Below are 19,941 nucleotides of genomic sequence, written 5' to 3'. Positions count from 1 at the left end.
GCTCGCTTGACTCTGTCTGTGCGCTCGTGACTTTAAAAACTGTCCACCTCACCAGCCAATCACACACAGGCTTCTGTCCATCCAATCAGAGTATGGCTTGCAAATACTGCATTCAGATGGATTAAATCAAAATGCTGCAGCTTTTTGGCAGAAATTACTAAACATCACTGTGGGATTGAAGAAAAAAACAACAACTAATAAACCGTTTAATATTTTAGCCTAAAATATATTGTCTAAAATAGTTCCTTGAGTTACCAAGTGACGTGTGCAAAATGTTTTATATATATATATATATATATATATATATATATATATATATATATATATATATATATATATATATATATATATATATATATATATATATATATACTCCAAAACACAAAGCTAAAATTATATTATCTCACTGCTGCTACTCTATTCCTTTCCATGTAGAAGCAAACCAGATTTAAACAAATTACTGACACCTACAGGATGTCTTATACATTGATTGTTACATAGCTGCAAATTGCACACTTGTGTGATTTGGAAATAGCTTTTTTTTCATTTTAATTACAATTTTTTTAATTCCGATTATATTACGAATGCACAGTGTTTGTTTAGTGTGAAGAGAGTGCTATAATTTAAATCTCTAGTCAAAATGGTTTGTCAGATAAACATGTAAGGCACTGACAACATCTTAAATATGTACCCACAGAAACTGCTAAAGATTTTTCAAGGTGTCTAAAAATACAAATTGCTGCTGTCAGCAGAACCCGCAGCAGAAACAAATACAGGGGGGGATTCCATTTTTTTAGGGCGGCACAGTGTAAAAAAAAAAAAAAAAAGATATGCTTCAGGCTGAACAGTGGCCCTGTTACTACTCATACAGTGCTGAGAAAGAAATTCTCAATAAAATCCCAAAATCTAAAAAAATTAACATACAAAAAGCAATACTGTATTCAGTGTTGCCTGATTAGGCAGGTTTCCACCCATTTAGGCTTCTTTTGAACACATTGAGCTGGAACAACAGTAGTTTATGGGCAGGTTGTAAAAATTTGGGAAGCTTTTCACATTTGTTGGGCTTTTAGAAAGAATTACTTACAAAATATATCAAAATAGTTGTCAATGTCTGGAAGAAAACTAAAACCATTTTAAATAAATGCCATCTCCTTCAAATCTTTTTATTGGTTAATTTATTTTTAAATAATTAATTAATTTTTTAAATAAATTAACCCCCTAACCCAATGAATAATAGTTATAATGAATATTATTGATTGTTAAAATAAAACAAGAAAAGGATAATGATTAATCAAGTGTCACTATGAAATTGTATTGTTCAATGTAAATGCCCAAGAGGGGTTGAGTTCTACTGATCAACTTAAAAATATTTCATGGCTGTTAGTCCGTGGGCCAGAATCTGTAGGATGTCTCCTTAAGAAGTTTCGTATGAACTGTCAGGGGGCAACTTTCTTCTACCGGGATAAGTTGCTACACACAGCAGTGATCTCAAAACACCAATGTTCCCACGTTTTCACTTTCACATTAATAAGTTAAAGCCGATAAAAAAAATCTAAACTGTTGCGCTCCGGTCCAAGAGGTCACTAGTTTGATTTTTGCTGCTCAGCCAATCAGATCGCTGTATTGTCAGCTGAGCGAGTTTAACCAGTTCATCATGAACCCGTAAAGGGTTGTAAACATTTGTTTCCAGACGAAGAAATCCCAATAATAGCATTTTCTGGCGCCAGTTGGCAAAGATCTTTATGGCAAGGAAAAAGAAATAGCCCAGACCATCGATCCATCCATTAATCCATCCATCCATCCATCCATCCATCCATCCATCCATCCATCCATCCATATTCTAACACGATTGTCCCTGCTGGGTTCGTGAGGGGTGCCGGTGCCGATCTCCAGCTGTCAATGGGCGAGAGGCGGGGTAAAACCTGGACAGGTCGCCACCATCGCAGGGCAGAAATATCCAAGACTTTTTCCCAATTTACTGTGGTATCACCAAGACCTGCTGCACTAAGATAGCACAGGCGAAAGGTGTTGTCGTTCCAAACGACTTATCAATTTGTAGCTGTGCGTCGGGAGCGCATTGAGCTGAAAGAATGAATCCAGTCAACTACGCCTCATTTCCAACCTATTAGGCGTGGAAATAAAGATGTTTTACTTTTCTTAACGAAATATAGCAATGATGTTGTTAAATTATGGTTCAGTTAGTGGGTTAAAATGAAAATAACACTTGTTAGTGCGATCGTAAGGGATTGTTATGTCGGTTAAAACTCGATTGATCAGTCAATATAACACATTCTGAGAAAGAAAAAGGCTGTGTAGTCATTTCCAGATGTGTCACGAAAATATCAGCTTTATGTTATTAGATTGTCACATGTCTGTCAACTTAAACCAAAAATCCACCTTCCTGAGTCCATCACAGCTGTCTGCTTGTTCCTTTTTTCTTTTTCTTTTTTAGTAGCTAGACCCGCATGAATGGATCATATAAAGTGGTTTTCACGTGTGATCAAATGAACACTGAATAAAGGTATAGCCAAAATTATCAGATTTAATAAGATTTTAATTCAACCAAGAACCATATAGAGATATTAACCATATTAAGAAAATGAGATATGTCGCTTTTAAAAATAGAACAATGTATTAGGAGTTTAAAAAAGATCTATTTCATTTTATTAGAATGTGATGTTTAAAAAATATTTAGACTTCACAAAGCTGGATGTTACAAGTTTTATTGATTTCAAGCACTCTCCCGTCCCGAAGCAGGGGATACAAATTCTAGTGGGGTTAAGTCGTTTGGCACGGAGGGAGGGAAGACTTTGAGAGTATTTGCTTCCTTCTAATATCTTGACATTCTCATGGTACCGGGTAAGTGTTTGGCCCACATGTAGAACACACAACCGGCAGAACATGGATTAGGTTTTAAAACAATGATTTATTAAAGGTAAGGACTGGACCGGGGGTTCTGCAGCCGGATGGAACAGAACTAAGTGGAGCAGTGCCAATGGGAGAGTGAGAGCTTAGTGAAGGAGACAGGAGGCAGAGAGCAGTAGAGGGTGAGCATACTTCCATCAGAGCTCTGGTGGCAGGAGAAGGAACAGCTGCCAGCTGAGGGTTTCTTGATGAGGAAGAAGCACAGTCAGTCTTGGGAGATTTCTTGGGAACACGGAGAGCTTCGGATCGGGAGTCTGAAGGTGCAGCAAACACATATTGTGGCGCTCCTAGAGAAATCCCTGTTATTTCAGGGATTGGTGTTGTCTTGCCTAGGAAATGAAAACAGTTTTGGTGTCTTTTGTGATGTGTTAAGGTGTATTCGGAGTGGTGCGATTAAGGTCGCTACTTTAGCGTGCTGTTGCTCGCCTGACATTATCGCCAGCCGTTCGCACAGCAAGCAACAATTGCACAGTGGCCGACAAGCCAGAAATACAGCAGTACAATGCCACTATCTACCACTGTGGGGTGATGGGTTGAGTAGTCGTCTTGCAATCGGAAGGTTGTGGGTTTGATTCCAGCTTCCCCTTGTCAAATGTCGATGTGCCCCTGGGCAAGGTACTTAACCGCAAGTTCCCTACCAAGCTGCGTGTTGTTGTATAAATGTGTGTGCGATTGGGTGAATGTGGCTCTAGTGTACAGTGCTTTGAGTGGTCAGCATGACTGTAAAAAGCGCTATATAAGTTCAGTCCTTTAACCATCTCTGGACTTGTCTCAGCAGTAATAATTGGTTGAGTCACAAACTCAGGTCGACCACAGACCGCTATTATCAGCTTGTCTTCCATGTTGAATGAAAACAGCTTCATCTTTGCTGCAGTCCTTCACCCCACTTCACTGCCACATCCAGTACCTGATTGATTGTCATGGTGCGAGAAGACACAAAAGATCAACAATTGCCTCTGTGCCCTCACTTAGCATCGCTTTGCGACAACTCACCCTGGTGTGGCACCTGTACATAGGGATATCATGTATCGTATCTGTTGCTCGGCATTCCACACTCGCACTAATGTGAACGTGCCTTTACAGAAATGCTAATGTGAAGGGAAGTAAGCATGCACACATTTTCAGCAAAACAACAAATAAAGCAGTTTTTTGTTTTTTACAAAATGACTTCTCCATAAAATGCTGTATAGCTGAGGTAATAATGTTTTATTTTTTTCATGCTCAGACCTATCAAATTTAGTATTCAACACATTATCAGTCCACTCCTTCTGGTTCTGCCTTTCTTGTACTTAAAGGTATACTATGCAACCGGGGTTGATTTTCCAGCGAGGCTCCCCCCAGAGGGCGAAAGTAAAAGTGCACTGTCATAAAGATGCTCAGCTGTTCTGGTTTCTCTGTCAAGCCAGGCGCGGTGGTTTGAGCTTAGCAGACAGGCGAACGCAACGAAAAGTGGAAAAAACGGCAGTACAAACAATGACTAACACAGTGAAGGTATGAACATCAAGATTCCCGCAGCGCTATCTTGGCGAGGTGGCCGCCGCCGCCGCCTCGCCAGTTTTATTATTATTATTATTATTATTTTATTTTTTTTTTTATGTTGGCGAGACGCTACCGCCACCGCCTCGCCAAGCCGCGGCCGCCGCCTCGCCAAGCCGCAGCCGCCTCGCCGCGGCCTCCGCGGTAGCGTCTCGCCAACATAAAAAAATTTAAAATAATAATAATAATAATAATAATAAAACTCGATATGCTTGCATGTTTATTTGACGTTAACACGCGGTTCTTTGTTGTTGCTTTCGTGCGTGCATATAGTGAATGGCAGGGCAAAAACACATGGAGTTCTCGCCGTAAAGCGAGACTTCTGTGTGTGCGAGCCGTGAGCTCTTGCAATTGCAAGTGCGGTATTTCCCCCACAGACCCCCAGGGGGGGCCGAGAAAACCTTTGTTCGACCTGAAATGACTCATTTAATCATCCAAAACGGTATGGAACACATTAATTAACTGAAAAATGTTGCATAGTATGCCTTTAAAGGTATCTTTATGTCATAGCTGTGAATCAGAATCAGCTCATCTCTCAGGTCGTCGCTTTCTTTTAGAGCCCAGTTATGTGTTCTGCATGGGCAGATGATGCTGTAAACAATTTCTGACGTCTATTTACTGAAGAATTTATCAAATGGCTGTGGTGTGACTGGGAATTATTTTTTATTATTTTCACTTTATTTTCACTTTGGGCACAATATTTTCTGGTTGACAGCATTTTTATTTGCACTCTGTAGTAAATGTTTTACAAAGATGCATTCTTTTGAATTTCAAACAAGAAGTTAGAGAATTTACTGAACAATTGCTATTTTCCTATTTATGAAGAATATACACCTTGAAGGTCTATTTTGTGTTGCAAAAACATCCTTTATGCAAGAGGTGTCTGAAAACACAATGTTAGGTGTTCTCAGCAAGTGTCTTGCTGGTCTAAAATGTTGTAAAAGGCCATTCTAACCCTAAAACCTAACAAGCAGGTTAAACTGATTCATATGTCTTCATATTTCTCAGCATGTATCAAACTAGTATAATGCAATAATATGTACTTTGAAAAATATACACTCAAACAAAAACTGAATGTGAAACAGGCAGGGGTGTCACCAGAAATTTTGGGCCCCAAAGAAATCTAAATCATTACAAAAACTGGGGCCCCTGTCAGTCAGGGGCCCTTGGAGTTGTCTTAACTTTTCCCCCTATACAGCGCCCATGACAGGTAACATGTTTTCTCCTATGTTCATAAAAACTTCCAATAACATCCGTAACAAAACCTTGCACCCCATAATTGTGTGTTGCTATTAGAAAGCTGAGAGAAAACTGCTTTTTGTTCAAATAGCCACACTGTTTTCTATTTCTTCTGGATCCATGTACGTGTACGGCACTTTCAGATCCTTGTTTCTCTCTTTGATGGCTGCACTTAATGCCTCAAGCTCCTTTTGAAACTTCTTTATCATCTCACGTGGAGTCTCCTCACTGAAGTGGTCCTCGGGGTGCTGTCCAAGGGGTACCTGACGAAACCAACAACACCCTTAGTTTTTCTACCACAAACATGCAAATATTTGTAGAATACAGACTACTAATGTAAATACATAGCTGTATAAAGGCATTTGGGTTTATTTTACCATTTAACTGACATACAGCTGCTAGACAATAACTAAGAAAACCATGTAAAACCTAGTTTATGATTTTTTACATGCATAAAAGCAGAAATCATACTTTATGAGGATTCATTACACAAATTATATTTTTATACTATTTAATATTTTATTTTTATGGCTTAAAGTTAATAAAAAAAACAAAAAGAAGTTTCTTAAACCTAAACAAATTGGGAACCGATGTTGCATTGAGATCAATCTCCTCATTCTGCAAAATCTTGAATTTTACCTAACAATCCTCTGGTTTGTGATATCCCTGTTGCTTGTGTATGTTTTCTACCACATTTTTTCTTCCACTCAACTTTCTTTTAATTTATCTTTAATAATAGTCTTTCGTTGTTAAGCCTCCTTGTGAGAAGGTGTTAGTGACTGTGTGCTGGTGAGCTGTCAAATCAGTAGTCTTCCCCATGATTATGGCCATGACATAGCACTTCAATATTAGAAATATGTTTGTACTGGTCTCATGTATTATTTAAGTTTTCAAAAAAAACAACAACTCAGTTTTGTGTTTTCATCAGCTGTAAGGCATAATTACCAAAATGATCAGTAAGAACTGCTTTGAATATATCCCGATTTATGTAATTAATGTTAACAATGAATGAGTTCCCTTTTTGAACTATATAAATAAAATAGCTTTCAAATTATATTTTAATTTATTGATGTCACCCCTGTTCAAGAGTTCTTGACAAAGCTTGAACACAAGTTTGGCTGTATAGCATACTGAAGTCAACACACTCACAAAATCACTGGACTGCTGGCTGAGCAGCCACAAGGTGGCCATGCCCTGAACTGTGATGTTGACGTCTGGCAGTGTTTTCAGCATACTTTCTTCAGTCGCTTCCCCTTTTTTGGTTGGCGGTGGGAGTTGCAGGGAGGTTGCCATGTTTGGCATCCAGCCACCGTAGTCATACTGCAGTAAACAAATGAGTTTTGTAGTATTAATTTATTTTTGCTTAAGTGAGTCCAAAAGACAGCTCTATTAACTTTGAAGCAAAATAGTTGTATTTGAAAATGTCAGTTTCCGTCTGCTGGTTAGACAGTTTGCTGTTCTATCCAATCTACCATCAGGTCAACATGTATGTGTTTGCTCCTACATTAAGTGAATCACATTAAGAGCACAGGTGAAGATTATTTAAAGATGATTTCAGACAAAAGCCCAATTCATAATCTCTGCAGCATACAATGCAACTTGAATGTTCACAGCATTTAATATCTGAATCCCCTTTTCTACATGTTATAAACAAGGTTTATAGAAAAATATGTGATTTGAAGACAATCCCTGCTTAATTGGTTATGTGTAGTAGTATTCTCACAACAAAATTTAAACTAACCCTTAATGACTCTGTATATCAAAATCTCAGCATTTTCGCCCCAAGATTTTACCTGTCCAGAGTTCACCGCAGCATGCTGGGCTGAGCCAGTGAAGATCACCATGGTGACAAACTTGATGAGCTCATCCACTGTAGCAAGTTTCTGCGGGATTCCTGAGAATTACAAATAATAAAGTTAGCGTTTAAACATTCAATATTTGATGCTTCCATTACATCCACAGCTCCTCTCTGGCTCACTGAGGGTGGGCTGACTGATAATCACACACACACACACACACACACACACACACACACACACACACACACACACACACACACACACACACACATACCTGAGGGCAATTTAGAGAGCTCAATTAACATAGTCAAGAAACTGGGAAGAAGTTGGAGTTAGGGACAGATGATATATAATAAAAGCATATCGATGAAATAACAATCATATTTATCAATATTGGTAATTATCAAAAAATTCAGCCCTGAGCATTTTATGCTGTTGCTTAGCAACCTATTTTCAGATATAGGACACAAAAACACTGAATTCAAACTCAACCCTTTATTCAACAAACTTTTTAGCAAAACTGCAAGTTTTTAAAAAAGAAAAAAAGAAACCACGCTCTCTGAACTCTTTGAAGGGGACGGATCTCGGTGACTTCCTGGGTCTGCGTTTGTGATTGTTTGGTAGGTTGTAATGACTGTAATATTAACCTTTATTATAGGCTAGAATGCAAAAGGAAGGACAACTGCTCCTCTATTGAAATTTTTATTGACCCTTTTTTTTCCTATCCTCAATATATATGTCTGTCGGTCGATATATATATATATATATATATATATATATATATATATATATATATATATATATATATATATATAACTATATATATAACTATATATATATATATATATATATATATATATATATATATATATAACTATATATATATATATATATATATATATATATATATATATATATTGTTATTTAATTATCATCCAGCCCTGGTTGGAGTACCCTGAGAGAACCCACACAGGCACGGGTAAACATGTTAACTCCATGCAAAAAGACCAGGCTAGGTTTGGAACCCAGGACCTTCTTGCTGCAAGAGAACGCTTACAACTGCTTCACTGTGCAGCCCACATACTTCTATTACAGAAATGCCCAATAGGCCCTATTATTTGTGTTACTGCTTACCTGGGCAAGGATGGGAAAGGAATCCATGTTCAAAAATGTCCAAAATCCAGTTTTGTAGTTCGGAGTCTTGCTGAACTTCAAGATCATTCTTGTAGTAGTAGCTTAGGACACCACGTACAAACCTGTCAGACACAGAAACATTTTATAAACTACATTTTTAACAGACACACAATAGTAAATAACAATAATCATTTTAGGATTTTTTTTTCAAGAGTATTATTTCATTTATACATAACATTTTCATTTTTAGTATATATCTTAGATAAGTCATTATTTGAGCAAAATGAGAATAAATACTACACAATAATTTTTAAGATGAGTACCGGGACAAGTTTGCTTGATTTACATTAGCACAGATGTAACTTCAACATGACAAGGCATATAAAATAAAGAAGTAAAAAAACTGAACTCCACCAAAACCTTTCCTAGATTATGAATAAAGCTTTATTTAAATTAAGATATTTCTCAAATGTTTTACAGTAGGTGTATATATGCTGGTTCATAGTATATTCAGCCATATTGTTCTGTACAGACATGATTGCTTGCAAGCTGATTTAGAATAAACAGCAATCTAACAAAGTATGAAGAGAAAGTGGGCAGATGAGAGATGGAAAAAAATCCTACTTTGTCTTCCTAAAAACATACATACTGTTATGGAAATATAGAATAATTTTTGTGTTAGACATATATTTTTCTTAAAGCCTTAAAGTTATCTTGTTATCACTGAGAACAGACTTGTTTTTCTTGTGGGATGATGGGCCCCTGGAGACCCCTTCTTGGAAACTCCAGGAGGAGCTGCTCCCAAGGGAGTCTCCGTTTGGTATTCCAATTGTAACAAATATATCCATATTATAAGTGTTTTGTCTATGATAATTGTTTCCTTCCTTTGCTTCCAAATCTATGAACCGGGTGAGGCTGGCCTTCATGAATGAGACGAGAAGAACTAAAAGGCCCCCTCGTTATTACCTAATCCTAATAAATAGCATTGTTGAACCTGTGCATAATAAACTGTCTGATGAGTTGTTATCAGAGGAAGTAGCATGAAGTAAGATGCAAAATGGAGGGAACCTATTATACCTGTTGATAATGTCCCACAATCTGAGTCCATCGTCTCTGTAGTAGAAGTTTGGCATGTCCTCGAGCCCACGCTCAGCAATGTCTTCAGGCATACAGAGAGAGCTGTACGTCACTGAGAACAGGGATCTCTTTAGAAATGTGCTCATACCCTCTCCACCAGAAGATGTAAACTGGAGAAAGTCAAAGTAAAGTTAAAAACAAACATTGTCGTTAAAAAAAAGAAGAAATAATGATGTCCCTTGGAGTGCATTTTCCTACTTTGGTGAAAACACCCTCCTCAGATATGAGTGTTTTCCGAGCTAAGAAGTTGATCTGCATAGTGTAGCGGGTGTAAGGTATGAGAAGCTGAGAAAAGAGAAAAAGATGTTAGTGGCAACATAAGGATTAGCTTGCATGTGTTATACCATGCTCCTTCCCTGGATTACAATAATACAGAACCAAAACGTCTGGATAAGAATAAGTAATAAAGTAACAACAAACTTTCCCACAAGTTGTATCATCCTGAGCATGTTGGAATACGCACCGCTAAACACGGTGTAACTTTGCAGCTTCAGTTACCTTGTAGAGAGGATGCACCATGGGTATGTTGCGCAACAGTGACACTGCAAACACCTCAGCTAGCAGGTGAGTGCGAAGCAGGTGAATATTGAGCTGATGCTCGCTGAAATCTGCACTTCTCACAAAAATCTTGGCCAGCAGCCAGTCGTACTCAGAATCTGACGGCAGAAAGATTGGGTTGTCTTCTGCTGGTTTCTGCTTCAGCTGCAACAGGGTTGTAACAAGGTTAGATATAATACATGCAGGCCACTTTTAGCAAGAGCAGACCTGTTTGTTTGGTCACCCTGTCTAAAAGGCATTTATATGATTCCACATAAATCAAAAAGAACATTCCATAATTCATTTGTTTCGATTTTTTTTTTTTTTTCTGGTGACAGACTTATTTTTCATTTAGAAACTAATTCATGACAAGGAATTTAAAGAATCCACCCTGAGGCTTTAACTGAAATGTAAGAGAACAGCAGTGGGAACGTGTTTGAAGATATAACCTTTTGACTACTGAAAGAAAGAACAAAGCAGACTGGTGGTTGAAGTGATAAACCTTTAATCTGACTTCTATGTTTTTTCTCATTTTCTTCTGTAGCTTTCTTCTTCTTCTTCAAAAAAAATTCTGTGCCTGTGCCAAATTACAAAAATATTTTATGTTGTTTGGTGTGTTAGGGTCAAACGAGAGGTTGCTGTGACTGACTGTGGACTACTATAGTCGTACGATTATTGGGGTTTGACTGCCACTGTTACAATAACATTCGAACATTTGCATTACTGCAGTGCAGTTAAACACTGATGAGCAACACACGCACAGATTATTTTATTGAAAAATAAGGCTTTTAGATGTTTCCATTCACTGCTGCTAGGTTTTACACAATCACTGCATGTCTCAAAGTATTGTAATTACACAATTATTTGGAAAAAACAGGGGGGCGGGGGGGGGGTGCACACCTGAATGCTGTCATGTTTTGTCACAAGTGGTCCTTCAACACTGTGCTAAATTAGATTAGCAGACCTATACCCGGTAAGCCTTTCAATTGTCTTATTACTAAAAAGTTTGTAAATAAACTTGTCTTGCCTTTCCTTAAGTATCCCAGCTGATGCGATCAGACAACATTTCTCTTGACTTCTTCATTGTACAAATCATCATGTAAATCTTTGTCTTATGAACTTTTATTCAAGCTGGAGACTTTGCAATCAATACTTTTATCTTGCATGGTCATAGCATTAGCGTTGATTTTCATGATGGAGATCATGATTGGTCTTTGGAAAAATGTTGCTGTATTCTTGGCTTTCACATGCGGGCCTTGCTTCTTTCTGTAATTATTTCTAAATATTTTTATATCACATCCAGCTAGGTTCTTCCTGTTCTTCCTGTTCCTGTTAATCTTGAATGTTCTGGTACGTAAAAGAAATATTTAATTGGATGCTTGATAATTATTTTACTCATTATTTGTATTTGAGTGCTAATCCCACCTGAATAGCAATAGGCATGAGTTTATCATCAGGAGTTTTATGGAGCAAGACGAGTGGAGCCACCAGGTACTGCTTCTTGCCATTGATGATGTTTGTTTTCACACCGTCTAATTGCTTGTAGTCACAAAGGAAAATGTTGCCTTTCTGTTTAAAATTTTAAGAAAGATTCACAAATGTCAAAGTCAATTTTGTGTAAAAACGCAACTACTTCAAATTTACCTATAAGCTGTATTTTTTTGTACAGTCACCCTCATTTCTTCCACCAAGCAGCAGCGACAGTCAGGGAAAACCATGGCGTCAGTGACAGGAAAGTTGTCGGGCAGGACGTCACAGCGACGAATAAGCATGGGATTGAGCCCGTTCAGAAACTGGTAGCCAAAAAAGGCATCTTCCTTCCAGTGCTCTTGGACATAGTCTGTAAAAAAAGAAAAGCACATCATTTAAATGTCTCTAAATCGAAACCCTTCACGTCAGCATTATTCAAACTCAGACTTTAAACTGAAATTTGGGTCAGGTTTAATTTCATATATATATATATATATATATATATATATATATATATATATATATATATATATATATATATATATATATATAATTTTTTTATTTTTTTGCTGCGGTTATCAATTTAAAGTATAAAATGCTAAACATGTAAGGCTTCCATTTAAATAATAATAATAATAATGTTTTTCATATGACATAAAAAACAATAAATAAATACAGAAATACAAATGAAAAGATAAATATAGCTCTTGAACATTGGGAAAGAGCAAGATGTTACATTGTTGCATCACGCATTCTATAAATGTTATTACGTTGCATCAAGGAAGAACTTTATCACCCAATCAACCAAACCACCAAACAACAGTCTCTCTGCTGTGCTTAATACTTTTTTCTTTGCAAATTACAACTTTTCACTTTTCTCTTTGTGGGTCAAGAGCCCACACCTCCTCTGAACAAGCTTTATGGCTCAACAGGATTCACTTTAGGCATACCGGATATTTCAGTCTGTTTGCAACAAAACACTCTGCTGATGTCATCAAGATTCGTCCATCCCATTTTATTATCAGCCAGCCCCTTCAACTGCAGCTCTGCAAGTCTAGTGAAGGAAAATCAGATATTAAATGTGTTATTGTTGATATACTTAAAAACATCAGATTGAAGGCAGAAATGTATCCAAATAATAGGATTTTACCCTGTCCCCGCGTTGAACAGAAACTCTGTCTGCCTGGAAAAGGAGAATCGGACTTCAGGAGGTAGAGACAATAGGTCATCTGCTTTTATGCAGTGAGGAATTCCATCTGCATACACATCCCAGCTGAAAAATATATATATTGAGTTTTATTTTAGTGTAGCACACATGGAAAATTACATTTTATCTTTCAGTTATAAATCCTATTATAGTTAACAAGACAGTGCCCCATTTCCTTGCTTCTCAGTAAGTTGGAGTGATATATTGCAAGCGTTTTTTTCAGTTCATTTTCATTTTTATGGCTTACAGCTAATGCAAGCCTAGTAGAATCAACAGGCCACAAGTTGTGATAATCAACAAAAGATCATGGCTAAAGTAGCAGGCTGTTCACAGAGGGCTGTGTCTCAGAATAGTATTGGAAAGTTGACCTCAGGGAAAAATTTAATCTTACCTGGGTAAAAGAAAATAGGATGTATTCTTTTTAGATTAAAGGGCTAGGCTTAATTTTGAAATCAAGAATCTTGATTGGTATTGTGCCATAATGCATTAATGTAGTAATTTGTGCATAAAGAGTCCTGAATCATGTATTAGGTGCATATATACTATGCATTATATGAGAAAAGCTTGCAGCAGAATGATACCTGCAGATGTGTTTGTTGTTGTTTTTATTTTTTATTTATTTTGGGGGGGGGGGGGGATTCTGAGAAATTTCATTTTGGAATTTAATAAGCAATAGATCTTATTCAACAAAACTAACAGAAATGAGCACCATACCCGTAGGGAAGAAGGATGTTTGGTGTTGTTGACTGTGTGCTTTCTCACCAATAGTCCTTCTGACGCTGCTTGATCTCCTTCTCCCGGCTGTACCTGCCAAGATGATGATTGTCTTCAAACCCTTTCAGTGCTGGAAATAAAATAAAAAACTTTTAGGTGTTAATCTGCTCCTGTCTGCCTATAGTTAAAAGAAACAAGCTTTTAACACAATTTCAGTCTGTTCCACAAACCTGTTCCCTCTCTGAAGTGGTGCACTTTGCAGTCAGTGATCCAGCGGTAGATAGGGAAGTTGTAAGTAACTCCCTCGGGTGATTTGACTTCGACTTTGGCAGGGAACCAAGCATCCTCTGGAAACACCACAAGTGGCTGTTTGTCAAGCTCTATTAGCACCAGTTTTCCAACTGAGGTGGGGCAGGACACTGTAAAACTTGCCACCTAAGACAACATTAAAAGACAACAAGTGTACTGTATATGAAAAGCAAAAAGTTTTTTTTAAACATCATCTTTAACAACTCACAAACACTAGAGATTTAACAGCAATCACAATTGTAAAGTAGCTTTCAAAGGTTTCACGTCCTAAACTTTTTTACATTAGCCCCTTTTCTGCCTACTCAATTTCACCTGCACTGATCAGCTATGCCCTGCTCAGTTTTTTTTAAATGTGTTTTTTCTTTCAACCGACCTGGAAATGGCTGGAAGAGGGAAACACCTCTGGAGATGTGTCCTCTAATCCCCATCCCATGGCTTGTTTGCGACATTAACATTTAAGGAAATCTGCAAGAATCAGCTACTGAAAAGCAATGTCTTCACATCAAAGCTCTGCTCGAGTTCACTGTTTGAACCCTGTTCCTGAGCAGGGCGGACAGGTCAGTGATAAAGCTGAATGATAAGAAATACAAAAAAAGGGGAATTTTTTACAGAAAGCCATGAGAAACCTACTTTAAAGTCTAGCATAATCTCAGCATGGACAGGTAAGCTGCTCATAGCTGATTGGAAAGTGAATGTAGCTTTGTACATGTTAACCCCTGGAAAAAAAAGCTGTTAAAATGAGTTGGGGATAATAAAGTATTTTAATTCTATTAAATACAAAGGCTGTAAAGAACTTGAAACTGTTTCAGCAGTTAATTTTCTAGCAGGGTGAGAATCCCACATGTTAAGCCAGAGCTACAACGAAATTCATTAGATCAAAGCATTTTGATCTGTTAGAATATTCTAACAGATCAAAATGACCGTACCCCGTCTATGGTGAAACACCCTCGGTGGACCCAGCTCTTTTAACCCTTCAGGCGACCCCCACTTACTTATTACCTTGAATGTAGGACGCATAAAACAGACAAGTATACTTTTAGTTATATTTTATCTACGTAAAGACAGAGAAACAGTTAAAGACATCAGCGCTGATGGGCTCTTGATCGGCAAGAAGCCCCGATTGCTCATCACACAAACATTATATAGGGATCTAGGTACACACCCATGCAAGGGCTGTACACATCTAAACTGTGACATCAGTAGAGAAACTGTGTCACCTCCGGGTTGGTATCTGATAGATATGTGCCAATCTTTTGGGTCAGTGCTATCTAAGTGTGCCATGCAGTTCTGGGATAGACAGCTCGTTCCACTTGACCTCGTTGATATCCAAACACTGGTAAAAGTTACTGTGCAAAGAAGGGTGGAAACAAAACCAGACTGTGGAGTTTCAAAGCTGGTAGTTGAAGCTAATAAAGGTTTGGCAAATTATTGAGTCAAGGGTGGAAAATCAATGCCTCACTAGTCTGACATTTTATTGTTAAATGTTTATAATAATATTACCTTTTCCATCCACTTCATGATTATTGCCTACTTTAAGTTGGATAATGACATACAATCCCAATGAAACATACTGTTTGTCAGAGTTTGTGGTTGAAATGTGACAAAATGTTAAATGCCGTTCAATACTTTTGCAAGCCCATGAAAGGTACTTCTGGATGTATTACATAAAGTAATGCAGTAACGTTAAGAATTACACATATCCACTTGCTAAACAAGTGACAGGGATATTGTGACTGTCAGTCTATAGCAAAGCTGGTAAGGTGTGTGCTACATATGAACTAGAAGCTGAATCTTTCAGACTTACGGCTCCTTTCGCGAATGCTGAAGCTCCCCTCAAGCTCAAGAGCCACTTGCGTTCACTTTCTCCACTTGTGCCAACCAGCTTGATGAAGACATTGTTAAAGGTGGCGGCAAAGGGACGATTGGCTGTAAACACGGTCACTTCGTAATCCAACATTTTTGATCCAAAAAGGCAATCCATCTTAAAAATGAAAGAGAGAGAAAAAAACGTCATCAGTATGGATTTGTGGATCGCTCTTTTTCATTACAAAATCAATGAAAAAAAAAAACGACATTGATGTAACACCAATTAAACTATTTTGTCCCTTCTGACAGCTCACAAAACTTACTAAAGTAGATAGATCTAGGAAAATGCCTCACAATGACATGGACAAACACCATTTTGATATAAGAATTACAAATGAGGATCACTGTCTACATAATTTGTTTCAGTTCTGCTTTTTGAAAAGATTCGTCTTACCTCTGCTAATGAGACAACAAAGTTCCCCTGAAGAACTGCTACTTTCATGCAAATTATCACCACAGATTTCCTTATATACACACACGGTGATGTGGGAGTGTTCAGAGACAACATAAAAAAACTATGGTGATGAAACTACCTGGAACACAGCCTCCCACCTCTCATCTGCTTCCGGTTCTTTGTTGAAAGTGGGGACTGCCATGTCTTTAAACATTATAGACGCGCATACCTGTTTGGATCACCTCAAAGACTGGATATGGGCCACCAAGCCATTCAGGCATTGTTGGAAATTATGAGTTTTGTATGAAAAGGTAGTAAGACTGTTAAAGGACATGTGGCAACACAGCATGATGATGATGATGTAAACCAGGATTCTTGTCCAAAAGGTTTCCCGATAACATCAACAAATTGAGATTTTAGAGATTTAATCATTTACAGGCACAGAAGTTGTTTTACTATTTCTTAACCAAAGCAAAGAATTGGTGGGAAACAACACATTCCATTGATGTAAAAATATCCATCCATCCATTTTCTAACACACCTATCCCTTGTGGGGTCGCGTGGGGTGCTGGTGTCAATGGGCGAGAGGCAGGATACACCATGAACAGGTCACCAGTCGATTGCAGGGTTGCAAAACAACTTTAATACTTAGTCATTTGATTGAAATCTCTTCATAGGAACAAAAATGTATGTCGCAACAACAGCTCTACAAGTAAAACGGGCTATCTTGTAAGAATCAGAAAAAAGGATGATTTATCAGCCTGTTATTATGAAACAGTATTGCAGCTGTGGCACATGAGAAACAACATGTTGAAACTTTTAATTTTGTCAGTAAGGAGAGACATTGATGTTTGATGCAATACCTTTTATGTCCGTTGTGTCCCTTATCAGTGTATCTGAGCGTATCATATTTCTCAGATACTATTTAATGTAGAAACTATAGTTAAACTGTTGGATAAAAGGGAAAACTAGTCTTCAACCTGAAGCGGGCCCTTTAGTTTGCGCAATATGCTTTCCTGGTACAGAGGGTGTAAGTGCCCTTGGTTGTAGAACCTGATCGGTGTCTGAACTATTTAGCAGCAGTAGAGCTTTCTGAGCTATCTAATATTTTAGCTTCATCTAAACATTCTACTTATATGTTACACCCAATCCCAACCAAGTTGTTTAAAGAGGTATTCCCTTTGATCAATGGCCCTATTTTACACATGATTAATCTATCCTTAGTAAATGGATATGTACCACAGGCTTTTAAAGTACACTGCATGAAAAGTGTGATTTTCGTCACTATGCGGCACTGTATATTGTCGTGGAAGTTCAGGTTAACGGCTGTTCACGGTAATTTGCAGGCAACACAGAAAACTGCCATGAATTGTCAGAAATTGACGTGGGCTTTCGTAGGCAGTGGTACCCCCATGACCCCTCTCCTCCTAATTCTAGGGGAGGCTTTAACATGTAAATGAAAATGCTGTGAGCTATACAAACGCAAATCAGTGTTGCAGGGGGAGGTTTCACCTTAGCAAGACAGAGTCACATTTCTTCCTTAATGCAGACTTTAGCTGTGGGTGATTGTAGAATGGTATGTGACCACAAGTCTTACAAACCTTTGTGCCATCCCGTCTGAGCTCGTAGGTTTCAGTAAGCATGTATACTGTCATACATTTTGGACAAACCACATACTGTAAGAAGTTGTCACGGAAGACACCAGTCCATTTCCTCAAGGAGAATAAAGTCTTTGGAATATTGCTTGCAAAGGCAGTGAGGGAATTAGCACACACAGACAACATTTCCAAGTATCCACATGAAATGTTTGATGCACAGAAGAAGTGATGTGATGGCATTGTCAGAAATCTTGAAGGTTGATTGCCATGACAAAAGCATCATGGCCAGAAGTTTCATCAACAAGTCTCCTGGTTTTTCACTTGTGGACTGATCGCTTCGTAAAATGTGTTATTTAGTTAGAAGTTATAAATTTACTGAAGGCTGTGGCTGGAAATAATTGGGGTGCAGATAGACAATCATTATTAAACATATATAAGGCTCTCATGAGATCAATAATACATTATGGCAGTTTCATTTATGGAGCAGCAGCTAAAACAACATTACAAAGAATAGATGGATTATAAAGTAGGGCTTTACGTATATGCACAGGAGCAGTGAAAACAACACCTATCAACGCTCTTTTAGTAGAGACTGGAGAAACTCCACTGGAATTCAGAAGAATGAAATTAGGTTTAGTATATTGGATGAAAATTAAAAGTAGTATGGATGAAAATGTAAGTTCAACAATTTTACAAACTTGTTGGGAATAAAAGGACAGGCCAAGAATGGAGTCTTAAAGGATTATTGGGAAATAAAGGAAATATAAAGGATATTTATAGATTAAGGAAAGCATTATTTATTTACTATTTATTATCTTCAGAATACAAAATTAACAAATATAATTTAATAGATGTAAAACAGTGTTGCTACACAAGCATGAACAGTAGGTGGCGGTATGCACCTTGCAAGTTGCTTGCGATCCGCCATGATAGAAGAGAAGAAGAAGAAGAAGAAAAAGAAGAAGAAGAAGAAGAAGAAGAAGAAGAAGAAGAAGAAGAAGAAGAAGAAAAACGTGCTGAGCGCTCCGCTCCTGAAGATGAAATAAAACCACAACTGCTGGTAAGTGATCAATGGCTAGACGACTTGTGTTCAACTCGCCTTCAACTTGCAAGAACAAGCTTTATTAAAGTGTATTTTTTGTGATTCTCAGTAAGCAGTACGCCGTCTTCACAACTCGGAGACAAACTGAAGGCGCTATGAACCAGAGCAAGGGTAAGATTTAAAGAATATGCTTTCATTCTGCGGTAAAAGGAAATAGATACGGATAGATACCGATCATAACTGTACATTTTGTTTTCGCAGACTTATCTCACCTCATAATGAGGCAGTTACCTCCTATCTGCTCGGAGCAATAACTACAAGTCCAGATTTACACGATGTTGATAAAGACGACATTGTGTAAGTGACTTGTTTTACTGTTTTCTCCTTCCTTGTTACTGTGACTTGCGTTTGATTTTTATTCATACCACTCTCATTTAATTGTTTTCCAGCCGCCTGTAAGACGTATTATGAGACGGTACGCAGGAGCTGAAGCTGCCAAGAATTCAGCTCGGAGTCGAGCTAAAAGAAAGAGGGTAAGACTTTATTTGGTGACTATTTTTCAGGTGCATTGATAGATGTGTTGTGTCCATACGCAGTGCAACCCATCGCACGGTACTTATTCATTTTTTTTTTTTTTTTATTTTTTTTTTACAGCTGCTGGAATTGGGGCAGAGTGTGCCGGCGGATGTGGAAGTGGAACTCTGGAAGTCCGCCACCGTCGACCTTGTGTCTGGCGAAGAAGATGGCGTCATTGGCGGGGTCTCTGGATGGATTGTACGGCCGCCGTCATTGCGTAGGCTGGATCTCTCTGAACTCTGTGTGAAGCTGCAGTCCCGGTTAGAGGCTACGCCGAAGTACAGAGCCACGCACAGTAGGCGTCTGCACAACGGACCTGCCTCGGAAAGAACGCCGCCAGTTACCTCCAACCCCGAGGAGGCAAACGGACAGTTCACGGAGTTGTAATTTTTGGATACGCATGTGTGGGCAGATCCTCGCGTTGTATATAGTTGTGTTTGTTTTAATAAAGCTCTTTC

The 19,941-nt window shown here is 38.1% G+C and overlaps 1 protein-coding gene across 1 annotated transcript; it reads right to left on the bottom strand.

The window, feature by feature from the left end:
- Positions 1-4,936: 4,936 nt before the first annotated feature.
- Positions 4,937-16,290, bottom strand: LOC105925131 (polyunsaturated fatty acid lipoxygenase ALOX15B-like). Its single transcript, XM_036137045.1, has 15 exons — positions 16,268-16,290; positions 15,812-15,988; positions 13,929-14,133; positions 13,747-13,828; positions 12,928-13,050; positions 12,728-12,831; positions 11,981-12,147; positions 11,733-11,876; positions 10,269-10,472; positions 9,969-10,055; positions 9,711-9,880; positions 8,634-8,755; positions 7,494-7,594; positions 6,850-7,020; positions 4,937-5,963 (listed from the first exon to the last, which is right to left on the bottom strand). Exons 2-15 carry the CDS (start codon positions 15,986-15,988, stop codon positions 5,784-5,786), a joined length of 2,037 nt encoding a protein of 678 aa, XP_035992938.1. The 5' UTR covers positions 16,268-16,290; the 3' UTR covers positions 4,937-5,783.
- Between the last annotated feature and the right edge of the window lie 3,651 nt (positions 16,291-19,941).

This window comes from Fundulus heteroclitus, chromosome 5, assembly GCF_011125445.2.
Source record: "Fundulus heteroclitus isolate FHET01 chromosome 5, MU-UCD_Fhet_4.1, whole genome shotgun sequence".
In the NCBI taxonomy this organism is placed as follows: domain Eukaryota; kingdom Metazoa; phylum Chordata; class Actinopteri; order Cyprinodontiformes; family Fundulidae; genus Fundulus; species Fundulus heteroclitus.
Note: the sequence above shows the minus strand (reverse complement) of the source record. Positions and strands in the feature narration are given on the sequence as shown.

Bases quoted from the DNA above. Each gene is read 5' to 3' on its own strand.
- LOC105925131 (XM_036137045.1), bottom strand. From the start codon at position 15,988: ATGGATTGCCTTTTTGGATCAAAAATGTTGGATTACGAAGTGACCGTG. The intron at 12,148-12,727 runs GTATGCCTAAAG...CTTTTTTTACAG, and splicing joins CAAACAGACTGAAATATCCG to ACTATGTCCAAGAGCACTGG. The intron at 5,964-6,849 runs GTGAGTGTGTTG...TGGTTTCGTCAG, and splicing joins GCCAGCAGTCCAGTGATTTT to GTACCCCTTGGACAGCACCC.